Raw genomic sequence first — 14,060 nt, forward strand, 5'->3', positions numbered from 1 at the left:
TGTGTGTGTGTGTGTGTGTGTGTGTGTGTGTGTGTGTGTGTGTGTGTGTGTATGTGTGTGTGTAGAGGGCAGTAATTACAGCTATTCTCCAGAGCTGATAGTCAGAAGCCGCCACAGACGTGGTCACACCCCTTCCTGTCTGAGAGAGCCGATCCATGACTCCTGCTGCTAATACAACCTGAAGACTCACATCTGCCTCGACATCTCACGGTCTGGACTCTACTCACTATTCAGCTGTAAATGTCACAGTTAATACTCCACCTCATCAGCATCAAAGGATATGAATATCATTTTTTTTTATTGATTGAACATGCTAACAAATTTAGAAACAAAAAAACAACTGAAGGTTTTGTATCAAATATCATTTTCTATTATCTGATTGACATGTTCAGAGGTATTCATCTATGTTTGGGTGCAATCTGTTGGTGATGTCTCAAGAGTCATGACCAACAGATATCAAAATAATTAGTCAAATATTTATAAATATATTTAGTATTCGCTTTAATGAATATCTTGCACACCAGAGCCTGTCTGACCTTTAAATATGAAAAGAGGATCATGACATTAATTCATTTTTTTTTCTTTTTACATTTTCATAAATATCTGAGGCTGATGTCAAAAAACAAAACAAAAATAACACACACACGTGCTTGTTTTTGTGAATTGTCAGGACATTCTATAGGTGTAATGGTTTTTACATCTACCCCAACCCTACCCCTGAACCTACCCATCACAGAAAACTGCACGTTTTTACTTTCTCAAAAAAATTAATTCTGTATGATTTATAAGCCTTTTGATAAATGGGGGCATGGGGTAATGTCCTCATAAGTCACCTCTTCTTGTAATGTCATACCAATGTCATTACAAATTTGTGTCCTGATATGTAAAAAAAAAAAAACATGCACACACACACACACACACACACACACACACACACACACACACACACACACACACACACACACACACACACACACACACACACACACACACACACACACACGTACATATATAAATATGTGTGTGCTTATATATACTGTAAACATTTTTCAATACATACAGTATATATATATATATATATATATATATATATATATATATATATATATATATATATATATATATATATATATATATATATATATATATATATATATATATATATATATATAGCTATATATATATAAAAAAGTTGTAAATAAAACATTTAAAAAAGGAGTAGGCTATCTTTAATGTGAAATACTATTTCAGTCTTTCTACTTAAAAATGTCATGTTTAATTCATGTTACATGCCATTTTTGTAATTAGTTGTGAAATTTATTAGGAATTTTTGAGTGAAAATTGTTTCAAAGGAAATCCTACTTTAATCCTAAACATAAATATTACACACACACACACACTACAAGGATGTACTTCTATTTATTATTACAATATTTTAATATCTACGTTGTGGTCTGAGAACAGTTTTAGGGGTAGTGAGAGATCATGTAATATATTGATAAAGAGGTACATTAAAGGTGCCCTAGAACCAGTTTTTACAAGATGTAATATAACTTTAAGGTGTCCCCTGAATGTGTCTGTGAAGTTTCAGCTCAAAATACCCCATAGATTTTTTTTTTAATTAATTTTTAACTGCCTATTTTGGGGCATCATTAACTATGCACCGATTCAGGCTGCGGCCCCTTTAAATCATATGAGTTTGATGGTGTTCCGTGGCTAAAGCTAACATTACACACTGTTGGAGAGATTTATAAAGAATAAAGATGTGTTTATGAATTATACAGACTGCAAGTGTTTAATAATGAAAATAGCGATGGCTCTCTTGTCTCCGTGAATACAGTAAGAAACGATGGTAACTTTAACCACATTTAACAGTACATTAGCAACATGCTAACGAAAAATTTAGAAATAACAATTCACAAATATCACTAAAAATATCATGATATCATGGATCATGTCAGTTATTATTTCTTCATCTGCCATTTTTCGTTATTGTCCTTGCTTGCTTACCTAGTCTGATGATTCGGCTGTGCAGATCCAGCCGTTAATACTGGCTGCCCTTGTGTAATGCCTTGAACATGGGCTGGCATATGCAAATATTGGGGGTGTACATATTAATGATCCCGACTGTTACGTAACAGTCAGTGTTATTTTGAGATTCTCCTTTTCTTTGGAGGTCTTTTAAACAAATGAGATTTACATAAGAAGGAGGAAGCAATGGAGTTTGAAACTCAATGTATGTCATTTCCATGTACTGAACTCTTGTTATTCAACTATGCCCAGGTAAATTCAATTTTTTATTCTAGGGCACCTTTAAATCTCATTTAATCTGATTTTAAGATTGAAAATAGCTATAAGGCTTTAAGTTGTGGGAAATCAAGAGCTTTAAAAGTCCATAAGTGAATTGGGGTTTTGAGTCATATTTATTCAAAATTACCTGAAGTCACCATTTTTAACATTCACAACAAGTTAAATCCAAACAATATAGTAAAGCAAATTTTAGGCCTATTATATTTGTATTCAGAGTAGCCTACAAACATAATCAGCATGAGCATATTTACATAACTAAAAGGGTAGATGCGTGTGTGTAAAATTTCCTTTTTTTTGACATCTGCGTGAATCTGCCTCATCCAGCAGTGCTTGTCTGCGTCTGGGCGTTTCGCACATGCGCACTCTTCTGTCTACTTTTTTTCCAGGCCAGTGCGGCAGGCGCGGACCGCAGGGAGAAGGAGAGATTTTAAGAAGGACAGTTACAAAAGTTAAAGAAGAGGAGAAATCATGACACAAAACAGTGAACTGATCGATCGCCTCTCCTCGCCATTAAACGTGACATCCCTCATCATGGCGCGTGTGTCACCTATGAAATATTGATTTTTGTCATCTACACCAACTTGAGGATATAATGCCGGGAAACGGATGAGAACTACTGTAGACGCTTGGAATCGCTTGTTGGATATTGAATCCGGCACTAGGGGATGCAGTCGGGATCGTTTTCGTGTATATAATCAATATATGAGAGGAGGATTATTGGACTGCACGAGTGTTTGGGCCGATCCGTTATATTTCTCATCATATTTGAGCATGGGAATGTCGTCTAGCGCTCTGAGCTCATAGTCCCGTGGGACGTGATGCAGCCACGCGTAGATGTCAAGATGGGTGATGCCGCAGAGATCAAGGAGAGCAATAGGACGTTCATCGTGCCCACGATCAAATCTGTTGATCACTATGATTTCACAAGGGCCAAGATATCATGCAGTTTGACGTGGCTCATCGCCAAAGCCTTTGGATCTGGTAGGTGGCGCTTGAAGGTTTGAAAATCATTATTTTGAGTGCTGGGGGAAGTTGTCACAATAAGGGCAATACTGTATCTTTCAGTTGCTTTATACAGGGGTTTTCAAATTGGGGTCTTGGACTCCTAGTGGGACCCCAAGGGGGGTCGTGCAAGGGGGTCCGTAGAAATGTTTACAGAAAAAGTGTAAAAACCACATTTTTTAAAAAAAAGATCTAAATAAATAATCAAATAAAATTAGATCTAAATAAAAAGATTAAAATAATTAAGTAAATTAATGTGTATAAAATAAATGTAAAAAATGAATACATACAATTAGATTAACAAAAATGTTGAATATGTGTAAATAAATTATATTATTAATTTATTATATTATTTATAATTATTACGAGTATTATGTAACCAAAATTAACTAAATGTTTTCAAAATAATATTTTAGACATTTATAATATAATTTTTTCACAGTATAATTGGGTCTTTAAGAAACTATATAGATGTCTTTTAAAATAGTAGTTCAGCCAAAATGAGAAACTTCACAGGTTTGGAACAACATGAGGGTGAGTAAGTGATGACAAAATTTTAATTTTGGGTGAACTGGCCCTTTAAATTTTTAGGATGGGTCCCTTCTACAAGGATAATGAAAGGCAGTGGCATTTAGAAGATTTAAAACCCCTGGTTTGATATCTTTTGCTCAATTGTTTTGCCTTCCATAACTATATTTATTTCTGCTTACATTTATCTGTAAAGTATGTTTAATGGGAGTTTCCGTTGTGACAACTTACCCCATATAGTATGACAACATACCTCTCTATTGGTCACCATGTATTCAATCAACTGTATCTTTTTTCGTAGGCAATAACAGTGGGCATGCTTTTTTGTTAACAAGACTTTAAAGTATGTCTATATCGAAGGTGACTTTTATAATAAATGTAATAAATGTTGACTGGAGTAAAAAATTGTGACAACATACCCTGATCTCCCCTACCAGTGTTTAGAAATGCTGTGGGCATATTTTTAAATTTAAGGTCATAAGCATTTATTGGAGATATTTTGTTAATGGGTAACAGCAATTTGTTCAATTTTGAAGAAAGAAATTTGCATAAACTCAGTTGTTTTCTAATGAGTCATAAACAAGATTATACGTTAAAATTTGCCATTTTAAAGGAATAATTCACCCCAAAATGAAAATTCTGTCATCATTCAAGTTGTTCCAAACTTGTATACATTTCTTTGTTGTGCTGTACCAGAGGAAGATATTTGGAAGAATGTCAGTAACCAAACAGATCTTGACCCCCATTTACTACCATAGGAAAAAAATACTATAGTAGTCAATGGGAGGGGGCGAGATCTGTTTGGTTACAAACATTCTTCCAAATATCTTCCTCTGGTACAACACAACAAAGAAATGTATACAGGCTGGAACAACTTGAGGGTGAGTAAATAATGACAGAATTTTCATTTTTGGGTGAACTATCCCTTTAAGGTATTTTAAGTGCACATGTGTCTCACGAGAAGCAGTATACAGAGGTTAAAAACAGTGAATTTGACAAAAATCCACATGGTGGTAAGTAACTACTGCCAAGTCTGCAGAAATCATTAGCCTAGATCCCTGCATAGACTCATGAAAGGCCACAGTCTGGCTTATGGCTCTGAGTCCGTCCCCACAGTCCGTAATAAATGCTCAAAGCAGATTCCCCGCTTCTGCACACTGTAATAGGATTGAATTTTCCAAAATAACTCTCAATTGAGGATGCTGGAATTAACATAAACACAGACAAACAAACTTGCATGGACATAAAGTAATGCGTTTTTTATTGCTAGTGCGCCGCTGCGCCCACAACAGAGATGCCTAGGGAGTGCAGTGCAACAGGGCCAAGATGAAGACAGCTCCTTACAGTGTGTGTGTGTGTGTGTGTGTGTGTGTAAACCTTTTTTCTGGTGGACATAAACTCTAATGCGGTTGATAAAGCATGGATTTACTCTGATCTCTATTGCAGATGCCTCTGAATCCCCTATATTAGTGCTGACAGTCAGTGACATTAACAAAAAAAACTACTCTGCTACAACTGTCGTTTTTGGACATAGCAGCCCTTGTGAAAAACAAGTGTGCTTAACTGTATTTAATGTACACTTAAACTCTTAAAAGGCCATCTCCCTCCTGAACAGTTAAAAGCCTCCCAAGGCCACTCTTAGTGCAATACTTCCACAAAATCTTGTTAATTCACTTTTATTTATTATCAGTAATATTCTTAACTGTAAATATGTTCATATCTGTAAATATGTCTATTCTGTGTCTTTATACTTTTCATATTTTTTTTTAATTTTGTCTTTTGTTTTTATATGTGTGCACTGTAAGCTCCATTTACAGAGAAAAAATCCTTGTGATATATATATATATATATATATATATATATATATATATATATATATAATTTATTATTATTATCTTTTATAATAATAATAATAATGTATATTATAATTGTTTATTATTATAAATTATTATTTATTGTTATCAATAATAATTATATTTTATATATATATATATATATATATATATATATATATATATATATATATATATATATTATGTAAGGAATAATCCATGGCTAGCTGTGCATTAAACAATTTTAATGCACGCTGTGTAGGAAAAGAATATATTAATAATTATATATATATATAATATAATATATATATATATATATAATTAATATTATATCATGGTCAGTCTGAATACTTTATTCAGAAACACAGAATCAATTCTGCCCTGTGACCTTTATTAATAAAACAACTTTATTAATAAAATAACTTGGTTCTTTTTCTCCACAGCATGCATTAAAATAGTTTGATGCACAGCTAGCCATGGATTATCCCTTAATATTACTTATTTCAGTAATATATGTAACTTACATATATTACTGAAATAAGTAATATTAGGCTACTTAATTATACTTAGACTTTCATGACTATTTTCCTTAACACACTTAAGTATACTTTAAAAGAGAGCACTTTGTAATAATTAAACATAAAAAGTTTTAATTTAAAGTACATTTATGAGATAAAAATCATTTGTCATGCTTTAAAGAAGTTGTTGACTAGTACCACTACTTGATTATCATTTTAACTGTAGTTTGTTACTCAGTATTACATTTAAATTGAATATACTTTAAATTTACTAAATTGCTTGTCTGGCTATCACCAGACCAAGCTCAATTTAAAATCGAACATTGGTCTGGAGAGTCTGTTTGTATTTTCTACTGCACAAGAGGCGTGATCAATTAGCATTATTCACGCAATTGGATAGTCCTTCAACCAATCAGATCAACAATCCAGGTGACATACTTTGCAAAGCGATGCGAAAACTCCAGACAGGTTTAGTTTGTATTGGTTTGTAGCATTGATTGTAGAAGCAGCAATGGCATCGAGCGATTTTGCAGGTTGTGCAAAAAAAAACATGAAACTGAGTGGTATTTACACCCACTCGAGCGATTTGTTTGCTAAACTAAAGAAGTCGTTCAGCATCGTCGAGAGGTTAAAAGGAATTGGATTGATGGTCGTGCTTGCCGTCGTTTCTCTATATTCATCGTGTTATACCCGCCAATAGAAATCAAGGTGGATAAGCCAGTCTGTGATTGGTTCCCGCAAAAGTGTAACAGACACAGTAGAAATGAACGTACGGGTTTCCAGACTTAGTTGCCGGGCGAAATCAAATCGCCGGCAGATCAGGCTGGGTTTACCCAGTCTACTAAATTGCAGCATGTGTAATTACAAATATATTTAAACACATGACACAAGTTTCAACAGAAATTATATATTTTAGTTGTCATGAATGCTTGTCAGTATATTCGACAGTAACCATAAGACAATAGAAGTAAATCAAAATTATATATATTAATTTCCTTTTTAAGTGGGTCAAAAAGGCACAAATTGTATTTAATAGAAATGCAAATGAATTATTTCTGTCATAATTTTTCTTGCTAAAGTGTACTTTTCTTCACAAGAGAGGGATAGTAAAATAACATTTTTTTTTTTTTACATTTACATTAATAATCCTATTTTGGGATATATATTAATGCCATGCAAATACCAAGAGTACCATGGTGCTCTTTTTGTACGGGTGATAACATCTCCCCATCAGTCACTGTTCTTCGCAGTAAAGTGAAACTGCTGATCAGCATGAGAAACAAACACAGGAAAATGAGCCCCACCGTTGCATGGCATCCTTAGATTGAAAATAGAGTCTGGTGGATGTCTGTTCATTCAGATACTTTGCTCGGAAATGAAAAATAAACAAGGTCACAAACAGCTGTTTTGAGTGCCAGTAGGCCCTCATGGCTGTGTTGTGCATGTTGTGCTTTCTTTCCCCCCAGCCTAACATCTGTGGCATACTGCACATACCACGACAGAGAACATTCGTTTCTGTTACATCACTGAAGCCTGAGGGGTGCTGGGAGTGTGTGACGTTCACATGTGACTGTGTGCACTGTTATTCTCCTTATTAAGGCCTTTAAATGTAGCATGTCCATTACATTAAGAAATCCAGTGCTGAATGTGAAAATGATTACATTATATGCTTTTAAAGTACCTTAAATATGCTATTTTAAAGGGTACTAATTTAGTCTCCCACAATAGGTTTACATGCATCCAAGGTAAAAAAAAAAACACTTTAATTTTCTCATAATACACATTACAGCATAATTTCTTTTCTCAGTGTCTGAAACAGTTCGATCAAGGATTCAGTCTGTCTAAACCCCTTGTTTCTGAGAGCCTACTGTTTTCTGATTGATCAAATGGCCCACTCTGTTGTGATTGGTTTACCGCTTACAGCTCATGTCGGAAACAAAACATCCATTACCATATCTGAATTTCAGCTCCAGATCTTCCTCAGCGCTTGATACAAAGTTGATGTGACCAGTAATGATGCCGTTGGTGTTACTGTATCAATTTGAGCCTGATTCTTTATCCTTTGGAAGTGTATGCAAAATGGATTTGCTTTCGCAGCACAGAAAACAGCATCTTTTCAACATGTCAACAACACACACCAAACTCTTCCAGACCTTGATGCTGGGGCAAATTAGACGTTTAAAATGATAGCGTCAGCAGATTTTTATATGAATATGAGACTGATTGAATATGTTTTCTTATATCTTATAAGAAATGTAAATATCACAACTTAGTGTGAGAAACAAGCCTTCATTTCTGCCCTGCTCTCCTTTCTTTGTTCAAGAGAACTGTTTATAAGAGAACTGGCATTGTCTGATTTGTGAGGCACTGTTTTGATATTTTTATGAATCACAAAATTGGTGATAATGACTCATTTAAAAATTAAACCAGTTCGCGAGTTTAAACTAGTTGATAGTATGATCCCGTTTCAGTCAGACAACCCACTGAAGAGGAAGATTTTCAGTAAATTACTTCAATTTTGGTCTGTTTTTAAACATGGTTTCAGATAACTTGGAAATGGAATATGGTCCACAAGCTGAATTGACCACTTTTATAAGTCTTTCATAATTATTTTTGGCATTTTTGTGAAAAAGAAAGCCTGGAAGTGTTTGGAACAAAAAGTAAATCATTTCATGTTTTCATTTTTGGCAGAACTATTCCAAGTTTTTCAAAGGACATGTTTGGAATCATTATGCATAATCATATGCCTAGAATATCTTCAGAATCCAACAGAATGTAGGATATTATCTGCAGTAAAAACCTAGATAATTGACCTTAAAATAATCAGGTCTTAAAGGAACTGAGTAATGTTTCTTTACTGTAACATTTAAACTCACAAAAGTGCAGAATTGAACTTTTGAAAGGCTTTTGTGAGCTGTGGTGACTTGCTGCCTCAGGCTTTTCTCTTCTGACCCCTCACTTCCTCCCTGTGTTTGTCATGCCTTCGAGAGCCGCTTCCTGCCTCTGTCCTCAATCTACTTGGGATGAAATGCAGGGAAAAAACCTTTCCATAACCAGGCGGCACTTTATGAGCGTGTTCAGGAAAAACTGTGAGCTTTGTAGAAGGTGTGTGTGTGTGTGTGTGTGTTATGGTTTTGGCTCTGAACTGGCGGACACTGGCAGGGAAAGGGTTTCCATTGACGCAGCAACTTTACGTAAAGGTTAGGGGGAATGATTTTAACTTTCCAAGCAGTTTTAATTTAAAGCTAATTAACTTTCTTAAATCAGTTATTTTACATTTATTTGCATTATGCTACATGCCACATTCTGCTTGTACAATGTCAACAGATGATAACAACAAGCATAATAATGGAACAAAATAATTTAAAATAAAAAGCACACAGACATAGCTGATTAATAGAGATTTTTATTTACCTATCTTTTTTTTTGTTTACATTCAGTTAATTTAAACTTAAAATATTTTTTTTCATTTTGTTATTTTGTAATGTTTAATTTTTAAGCAGGAGCTGTACTGTACCTTTAAGACATGTTTCCTGCTGCTGAAAAAGAAAATGAACACACATACTCAAAGACATACTGAAAGGAAATGACCCGGGAAGAGCAGGAATCTACATTGCCTGTAGTCTGACTCACACTGAAGCATTATGGGATGCCAGGAATTTCCTTGGCCTTCTAGACTCAGACATTTGCAGCAAGCGTCAGAAACAGAGCTGAATTGTCAGTCTGTTTGCAGATGTTATTCTGATGCTGTTATTTTCAGTTTGCGTGCATCACGACTGCTGTATAATTATTATTATTATTTTTTATGGGCGATTGCTCGTGACTCAGTTTTTGCTGGCCTGTACCTGGGTGTTTACGTGTGTGTGTGTGTGTGTAATTGTGTCTGCCCAGTGATTTTAGTCTGTGTGTGTGTGACTGAATTCATGCATGCCTGTACCTGTCTGTTTGTACAGTATGTGTTTGAATCTATGGTGCTATTTTGAAGAGCGTCAGTAAATCAGATTAAGTGAGAGCCATAATGGAATTAGTCTGAAAACTGTGTGTCTTTCTTTTCAGATTCCACTCATTGACCTCACATCAGTGTGTCTAACCAAGCATTGATCCTGAATCAGATTTAAAGGCACATTGTTCTTTTTTTCCACCTAAAAAAATAAAATAGAACTGTTTTGTAACTAATATGTTGTACCTACTTCACATGATCAGCTCGAGTCATCACTTTTTCTCATTACCCTTCAAATTCTTGGACACTTTTGGTTGTGTAATCAATCACGGTCTCTTTCTTTCTCTCTTTAGACTGTGTACCCGTGGAGTTGGACGATCCGTTTTACCGGGACCAGTATGATCAAGAGCATGTGAAGCCGCCTGTTGTGTCTCTGCTGCTGTCTGCGGAGTTGTATTGCCGTGCGGGGAGTCTGATCCTCAGGAGCGACGCGGCTAAACCTCTGCTGGGTCATAACGCCATCATCCAGGCCCTCGCTCAGAAAGGCCTCTACGTCACTGACGAGGAGAGACTCGTGACTGAAAGAGACCTCTGCAAGACCCCCATACAGATGGCAAGTGATTTGGCACTACGCCTTCATTTTTTCTGTTGCAGAACTGACATGCATTCAGATTAGAGTGTAACGGTTTATCTTATTAGTGATGTGAACCTGCAAATGATTTCAAAAGACTGTAGTAATGTGTACCAATAAGGAATGCACAATTGGTACTAGGGCTGCACAATTGGGGGGAAAAGATTTTTTTTTTTTTTTTTTCTGATTAAAAAATGTTGATTTGCAATTTTAAATAACAAAATATTAAAAAAAAAAAAAAAAAAAAAAAAGCTTTAGGTTTGCTGTGCTTATATGTAGGGCTGCACAATTTAGCCAAAAATGTTGTGATTATATATTAATAATAATAATACTATTATTATTAAAATAAAATATTAAGTAAAAGAAATATTACTACTATAATATTTCACTGTGAATAAGAGTTTAAAGTCAATAATAATATTTTTTTTACCGTAGAACTGTAAAATGACAGTAATATTTATGTCTTAATTTCTTTATTTTCAAACCATAAACCATCAAGCTTTTATTTTGCACATTTTGCCTGATCTGCCTTTGCCATCATCTAACGCTCACTCAAAATTAACATTTAAAAACACCAATAATTTAATAACACTGTTAAATGTTTAGCAAATCTCAAAATTAATATCCATTTTCATGCTGTGAATTATAAAGTTGTGATGCCTAAATTGAACCACTAGCATTAAAAACAAGCTGTTTTATTGTTTTATTTTTCGATTTATTAATTATTATAATTTAATATGCCCAAAATAATATAGAATATTAATATTGACCATAATTATCGGCCTATAGGTATCAGAATTTTAATATCAGTGCATCCCTATTACCGATTGTATCTAAAGCTGTTCTCAACAAAGCAAATCTCAACATAAATATCCGTTTTTCATACTGATTTTTAGCCTTTTGTTTTTATATTATTATGAATTCAGTAACACTTCAATTTAGAGTCAAATGCTTACTATTAACTAGTTGCTTATTAGCATGCACATTGCTAGGATATTGCATGTTTATTAGTTCTTATAAAACACATATTAATGCTTATTAACACTTATTCTGCATGACAGATGGCCTCATTTAGAAAATGTGCAGAAACCATCCTAAATTTGATCTTATGATCATTTCTCAGATGTTGTCACGTGTGATTCATAGAATGAGCGTACACACAGAAAACGAGTGTACGCCTCTCTTTCAGATGTGAAATCTATTAATCGCAAATGATCTTGAACTTGCATGCAGCTGAGTGGTTTCAGTTCTCCGTGTTGTAAACGACACCTAATTAATGTCCTTTACATATAAAAGATCACCAGTCATCGTCCAAATCCTTTCATTTAGAATGGCGAACTGCAAGAATAGCTTAGATTTCCAAAAACCTACCAAGGAAAAGTGCGTACGTCTGCTCAGACCCTGACGTGGCACTAAGCACTTTTCCACGTCAAATACCGTTGTTATATTTAACCCTCAGGGGTCTGAGGATTTTTGGAACCCTGGAGAAGTTTTGACATGCCCTGACATTTGTGCTTTTTTCAGTTGTTCATAAACATATTAATGGAAAAAGTGTCATTACACTATATTCAGCACAAACTAGGCTACAGTAATATGTGAGGAACATGTATGTACATGTTTGTGTTTTTGAAGGAATAACGTTTATGCGTGGTTATTGAAAAAACAAAAAACTTAAGTCACTGAAATAAAGCCAAAAAATATATATTAAATCTTTGTTCACACGACTTCTAGGTATTTGAGGTTGTAGACTTGAGTTTTTGCTTCAAAATGAGGTAAAAATTATGCTGCCTGCTTGTTCATATAAAACAATAGAGAGATTTAAATTTTCTAAAACATCTTTGGTCAAGAAACACAGTATGCATGGAGACGTGAATCCTCATGTATAATGGGTGATTCTCACCTGAGAAGACAAAAGAATCACATAATAATGACCTGAATACACTTGCATATTAATGAGCTCTTTTAGACAGGTAGGCTGTAAAAAAAACCCTCTGTGATCATGATTCATCATGGTGTAAGTCATACATACAGAAAAAACAGCAATACTGTGAAATATTATTACAATTTAAAATAATGGTATTCTATTATATTCTTTAAAATATAATGTATTTCTGTGATGCAAAGTGTCTGAACAATTATGTTACCTCTATGGCATTTCATATAGGCTTTTAGCTTAAAAGAATGCACATTTGGAGAAATATTGATGGATTCTCATATGTTTGTCAATTTTCTATGCAGAGGAGTAATATTTACTAAAGAAGAATAGGCAATCCAGGAACTAACCGAACTAACAGAGGACAGAGATCGCTAACTATGGCTATTCACAACACTTTTCAAGACGATAAATACACGATTGAGACGATGAATGACGTATTGAATCAGAATTTGCGTCTGATTAGCGCTGGCTCCGTGGGCGTGGCTGCATTAGCGGATAATGAGCTGAATCACGGATTTCTGACATGGCTCTCTTTTCATACAGATTACATAAACATAGAATGTTTGTTTTCGATTTGACTTACACGATTTAAAACCTGATATTTCAACGTTTCTTTAGACATAAGTCTAATTTGTTTGTGATTAGTATTCACTAAGTTACAGTTCATTTTCTGAGAACTATCAGATTGGACTTCCTTCAGAGGGAGACGAGAGATCACGCATCATGTTAGTTTTCTTTATTTTACAAAAAGCACAACATTTTGTTTGTACACAAATAAAAGAAGATATTCCACAGATTAAAATGGTGTATAACTCTTAATTGTGTGTGCAACATTAACTGAGTATTTTGAGTCTCTTTCACACTGGTAAGAAAAAAACCGCGGTGGTATCGCCGGCGATACCCTCAGACCTCAGAGTGTTAAGTGTACGCATACGCTAAGATCAGATCTGTGATAAATGTGGCCCCATATTCTACATCCCTTAATCCTACCCAATACCTAAACTTAGCAAATCCCTTCTAACTATTAATAAGCAGTAATTACGAATTTATTGAGGCAATAGTCATAGTTAATAGTGAGAATAGGACCCTAATCTAAAGTGTGACCATCAATTCTTTTGTCAAAATAGTATAGAATAGTATAGTATTGCCAGCAGCCATATCAAACTGTAGCCCAAGACTGGTTGCCCACTGAAACTAAGCAGGGCTGAGCCTGGTTAGTACCTGGATGGGAGACCTCCTGGGAAAACTATGTTGCTGCTGGAAGAGGTGTTAATGAGGCCAGCAGGGGGTGCTCACCCTGTGGTCTGTGTGGGTCCTAATGCCCCAGTATAGTGATGGGGACACTATACTGTCAAAAAGCACC

General features: G+C 34.7%; 1 protein-coding gene across 3 annotated transcripts in view; it reads left to right on the forward strand.

Annotated features, from left to right (window-relative positions):
* The first annotated feature begins 2,702 nt into the window (after positions 1-2,702).
* The window catches only part of camsap2b (calmodulin regulated spectrin-associated protein family, member 2b), an 84,283-nt gene continuing 72,925 nt past the window's right edge, over positions 2,703-14,060 (forward strand). For 2 of the 3 annotated variants that reach the window (XM_067364147.1, XM_067364148.1), the window contains exons 1-2: positions 2,703-3,291; positions 10,484-10,743. In XM_067364147.1, the coding sequence (XP_067220248.1) occupies positions 3,129-3,291; positions 10,484-10,743 (423 nt within the window). In that variant the 5' untranslated portion in view covers positions 2,703-3,128. Of the gene's footprint in view, positions 3,292-9,276; positions 9,296-10,483; positions 10,744-14,060 lie in introns of those variants that run through there. The other variant, XM_067364149.1, reaches the window with a different exon arrangement.

The sequence above is a fragment of the Chanodichthys erythropterus genome, chromosome 16, assembly GCF_024489055.1.
Source record: "Chanodichthys erythropterus isolate Z2021 chromosome 16, ASM2448905v1, whole genome shotgun sequence".
Taxonomy (NCBI): domain Eukaryota; kingdom Metazoa; phylum Chordata; class Actinopteri; order Cypriniformes; family Xenocyprididae; genus Chanodichthys; species Chanodichthys erythropterus.